Source organism: Helianthus annuus, chromosome 15 (assembly GCF_002127325.2).
Source record: "Helianthus annuus cultivar XRQ/B chromosome 15, HanXRQr2.0-SUNRISE, whole genome shotgun sequence".
Classification (NCBI taxonomy): domain Eukaryota; kingdom Viridiplantae; phylum Streptophyta; class Magnoliopsida; order Asterales; family Asteraceae; genus Helianthus; species Helianthus annuus.
This window is the reverse complement of record NC_035447.2, coordinates 104578945-104583990: the sequence shown is the minus strand read 5'-3', so window position 1 is coordinate 104583990 and position 5046 is coordinate 104578945. Positions and strand designations below refer to the sequence as shown.

Below are 5046 nucleotides of genomic sequence, written 5' to 3'. Positions count from 1 at the left end.
TCTTTCTTACTATAACATATTATTATAATATCAATAAGTTAGATTAATCTGTCATATGCTTGAACATTATGTTAGTTGCCAGCCAATGAGCTAGTGGTGCAGTGGTAAGGGAGAGACCTTGTGTTCCAAGTGACCCAAGTTCAATTCCTACCCCTAGCATTTAGTTTCTGCGGCACCTGGTGATGATGGGAGACTAGGCGAGTAGGCGGCGATCGCTAGTTCGATCCTTGAACTGAGCGGGTTTTACCTCACCGCACTGTCGTGCCTTCGGGCGAGTGTTCACGGGCTTCGGCCCTAGGTGAGGGTTTTCCCCGGTTCGGAAGGCGAGTGTATCCCGATGTGGTGAATTTCGCCAGTAGCCCATTTGGAGGATTCGTTGGCCGTTCAAAAAAAATTATGTTAGTTGCCAAATTTGAACTCTAGATATTAAAACGAAGTCAATACATTTAAATTATAAAATTGAAACAATAACAAAAATAAATACCAACAAGCGTGTCTCTCTTCATCACCATATTCGGACGTCGTTCCTTGCTTCTTCTTTGTTCTTCTACTTTCTGGTACTATAATCTATATTTATAATCTGTTTCAATAATTAGTTTTGAAATGTAGGTTTCTACGAGTTTGTGTTTTATTAATAGAATTTTGACCACTGCAGTAATCCAATTATTCTAAAACGATCTTGACGACTCTAAAATCACCCCAACATAAGGATTATTTGGTATCTGTAAGTTATCTCAACAATATTTGTTTATCTGTGAATCACAGATATGAATTCCGGTACTAATGAAGGTATTTATCCTCTGCATCGCTCTAAAACCGTTCATCTGGTATGTTTTAGTTTCTTTTTTTTCTTTTAATTTCCCAATCCTATAATTTTCTTGATATATGTCGATGGTTGTTATGGTACTAGGTGAGGCATGCCCAAGGAGTTCACAATGTAGCAGGAGAGAAGGACCATAGTGCATATATGTCTGAGGAACTCTTTGATGCACATCTTACCCCCCTTGGTTGGGAACAGGTTGGAGCACCTTAATATGTTATATCTAGTATGTGATTACTAGTGGTGACAAGATGACTGGTTGAGTCATTTAGTACAAAACATTATTCTTAAAGAGTAATAATAATATAGTTTTAGATACTTACAATTTGTTTGACATGTTTCCCGTTTAGCTAAATTCATGTCTTTGACCTGTTTGAGTTTAAACTTTCCAGATCAACCATTGAGAAGTAAATGTGTTAAAATTTGGTTAAGCTTCATCCGTGAAACCTCCATATTGACTTTGATATGTCCAACAGGTAGATAATCTCCGGAAGCATGTTCATGCGTCTGGACTTTTCAAAAATATCGAATTGGTCGTAGTTTCACCTTTGCTCAGGTACTTCCTCCCTATCTTTTTGATGTGATTGAGAATGAGATTTATTGTTTATGATCCCTTTTAGGAGAATTTGGACCTATTACAGGTTAAATTAATCAGATTAGCAAAAAAGGAACAAGTTAAACCGGATGAAAGTCGCCCAAAATCTATTTATATGGCAGGCAACCTGTTGTATTTTTTATTAAAAGATGTACATTATTACTGTAACAATTATTAACTAAGATTTTAGAAACTGGAGAAAAAAAAATATTTAAAAGGTTACATGTGAACCCGTTTTGACACATTACAGCTGCCACCTCTAAGATCAATTCACTATATATGCGTGTAGGACTATGCAAACAGCAGTTGGTGCTTTTGGAGGTGAAGCTACTGCTGTTGGGATTGATGTGCCTCCACTGATGGCAGAAAATACGGGCAATAGTAATTGTCCTGCAATTTCAAGCCTAAATTGCCCTCCCTTCATTGCTGTGGAGCTTTGTCGAGAGGAGATGGTACGCCACTTGTAATATCTAGCACAAAGATACCAAAAACTATACCTCTTTTGAGCCGTTAACCAGCCCACTATTTATATGTTGTTGAACTCACATTTTGCAATTCGCGTAGGGCATTCATCCTTGTGATCGGAGGAGAAGTATAAGTGAATACAAATCCATGTTCCCAGCAATTGATTTTTCTTTGGTAAGTTACTCAAGTAATGCATTATTTCTTCACATACAATCTTATACATTCTAAAGTACAATGTAGTTTTAAAGTTAATTTGCCTCGTAAAGTACATTTCTTGTCTGTTACATTGTATTCAGATAGAAACTGACCACGATGTTTGGTGGAGCCCAAAGACTAGAGAAAAGCCTGAAGACGTTGCAGCACGGGGTTTGAAGTTTATGAAATGGTGACTTGTTATTCTACTTTTTTCGAAAACTTATTAAAAATATTATGGGAATTTGAAAATAATCACACGTATTTGGTTTTCGCCTACAATTTATGCAGGCTGTTGACACGCGAAGAGAAGGAGATTGTGGTTGTATCCCATGGTGGTTTCCTGATTCATACACTTCGTGCATATGGAGATGACTGTCATCCCACACCCAAGAAAGAAATGTCCATATTGTAAGTTGATTAATATTATTAGTAATTACAAACTTCAAAATTCTCAATCTGATTATAATGTTCTATTTTGGACGCATTTACGTTATAAATTTGAAATATTCTACTTTTTTTTGGTTATAAATAGAGCCGAAATGGGTTGGGTTGGTTGATCCAAATGGGTTATGTTTAAGAAAAAAAAACATGGAAGTATACATTTTTTCTGACTTATGAGTGTTATTCCTACCTCTATGGTCATGTTTGAACCATTTCCCGCTTATAGCCATAAGAGATATGGGAATCTTTGGTTGTGTATCTACTTTTACTCGCCAAACCCTTAAATCTTTTCATAATATACACTAACATTGATACATATATGAATCTATGCTCGGATAACAATACATAAGCAAATCTATATGCGATCCCATCCCATGTCACATAAGTTTAAGTCGTCACTGATGCGAAAAAGTCGGATACGCGAGTACAACTGATTGTGTCTCATGGCTACATAATTGTTTTGTTTCCAACATGTTTGTTTAGGGCATAACACACCCAAGAAAATAATGTTGTTTTTGTGATTTTCTCTTTGTTTGAATAGTTAGTGTGCTAAATATTTCTACTAATTTCTAATTATTTGAAATAAATGATATCGGAGGTTTTATGCATTATAAAGTGGGCGGCTTTCGACCAGCTAATTGACCCATCTGACTCATTTTCTTTAAATGATATTGGAGGTTTTAGAGATAAACCATAACTCCATTTATTGTAATTGTGTTGTACTCAGCTTCAACAACTGCGAGCTTCGTTCAATGGTCATTGTTGATCGAAGGTAATCTAAATTACACAAGAATATCTTTTTTTTTAATTCTTTATGTTAGATAATAAACAGCCTCACCAATCATCTTTACCCTGCAGCATGATTGGATCAGACACTTCAAAGACCGACTTTCCTCGGAAAATTCCTGGCAATGCTGTTCTCGCGAGTGACGCTGATTAGTAGAGAGTCATATCCACATCACATTCGACATTCGACATGTCTTTATATTTGATTAAAATCATCAATAAACAGTAATAAAATACTACCAACCATGACAGATGATGTCATGTAAAGTTGATGCTAATTATGTAATATGTTTAGATCAATATATCTTTTATTAGACTACAACAATATTTTATTCAACGAATTCAGATCAATATATACTTTATGTTAATGAGTCGAATATGCTAATTATTAGGTTGTAATGCAATCCATTAATTGTTTAGAACATGTCAACCCGTTTGACTTGTTTAAAGAATTAGGTTAAGTCATCTACATGATTTTAAGTATGTCTATGTTAATGTTGATGTTGTTGGTCCCGGTTCTTATCAAGACTTGATAATGAGACAATTGTTGGAGTTATTTGGATTGAGAGAATAATAATATGTTTTTGTATGAACGTGTAATGTGATAATACAAAGAATTGTTATATATATATATACAAGCCAATAGACTGTTATCAAGAGACACAACCAAAACCTTATGAAATACTAATTCTAGATAAATAATAATAATAAGATGAGTAAACTGCCATTTTAGTTCAAATCTCAAACTTTTTACATCTGGGTCCCTGTGGTTTGTATTTTGTTGCCATTTTAGTCCAAAATCCAAAAACCCTCTATTTTGTCTGTTGAAAACTGATTATTTTGTCCTTTAGTGCAGGGGCATTTTGGTCATTTTTAAATACAATTCCTTTTGTGCAACCAGCAGATCAAAACCCAGATGTTCATCTTCATCATCGAAACTTCAGCGATTCATCATCATCCACCACCGCATCTCTGAACTAAAATCGCTGCTCTCTCTCTCTTCTCTGAACTACCACCACACCACACCACCACTACCGCATCATCCCCACCACCACCATCCCACTGCCGCCAACACCACCATCCCCGTGAACTCTCTCTAAAACCTGCACACACACACACACACACACTCTCTTTCTCTCTCCAAACACCCATCTCTCTCTTCTCTCTCCTCTCTGTCGAACACCACCACCACCACCACCGTGAACTCCACCACCGCCACCACCACCACCACAAACTGCCAGAGCCCACCCCAGCCCGACTCATCTTGTTTACATCCCTAAATTGACTTGTATACACGAATTCAACAAGTATGGAGTCTAATTCCTATTTTATCCAACAAAAATTCAATCAAAACACATCATATTAACCAAAACATTACCTGAAGAGCAGAATCAGTCGCCTGAAACTTCCCAAGCCGTCGCTTAAAAGGGTGGGAGTGGTGGCCAGAGAGAGGAGATGAAGGTGGGGTCGGATTTGGTGGTTATTCTGCGACGATGGTGGTCACAGATGGCGGTGGTAGCCATGGTTGTGGTGGTGTTTGTCACAGAGTGAGAGAGAGAGAGATGATGTTGGGTTGCGGCGATGGTGGTCACAGTCTGCTCTCTGTGTCAAACCCTAGCTTCATCGCCGCCATCCGTACAGCAAAAAACCTCTCCAACAATGGCGGCAACTAACTCCGATCACAATCAAACAGATGCCGCTGTTAAAGAGTATTGAACTTTTAACTGATCGATTTAGGTCTCAG

At 37.3% G+C, this 5046-nt stretch overlaps 1 protein-coding gene across 2 annotated transcripts; it reads left to right on the top strand.

Annotated features, from left to right (window-relative positions):
* Positions 1-500: 500 nt before the first annotated feature.
* Positions 501-3624, top strand: LOC110912068 (phosphoglycerate mutase-like protein). 2 transcript variants are annotated; one of them, XM_022156739.2, is made up of 10 exons: positions 501-557; positions 656-827; positions 911-1018; positions 1297-1376; positions 1705-1867; positions 1980-2054; positions 2177-2265; positions 2364-2483; positions 3244-3288; positions 3375-3624. In XM_022156739.2, the coding sequence occupies exons 2-10, from the start codon at positions 768-770 to the stop codon at positions 3454-3456; spliced, it is 822 nt and encodes a 273-aa protein (XP_022012431.1). In that variant the 5' UTR covers positions 501-557; positions 656-767; the 3' UTR covers positions 3457-3624. The 2 variants fall into 2 exon arrangements, with proteins under 2 accessions (XP_022012431.1, XP_022012432.1); XM_022156740.2 differs by having other exon boundaries at positions 516-557; positions 766-827.
* Positions 3625-5046: the final 1422 nt, after the last annotated feature.

What these genes read in the sequence shown, in the direction of transcription:
- LOC110912068 (XM_022156739.2), top strand. Translation starts at nt 768, where the DNA reads ATGAATTCCGGTACTAATGAAGGTATTTATCCTCTGCATCGCTCTAAA. An exon ending in GTAGTTTCACCTTTGCTCAG is followed by an intron (nt 1,377 to 1,704) that starts GTACTTCCTCCC and finishes ATATGCGTGTAG; the next exon opens with GACTATGCAAACAGCAGTTG. An exon ending in ATGGTCATTGTTGATCGAAG is followed by an intron (nt 3,289 to 3,374) that starts GTAATCTAAATT and finishes TTTACCCTGCAG; the next exon opens with CATGATTGGATCAGACACTT.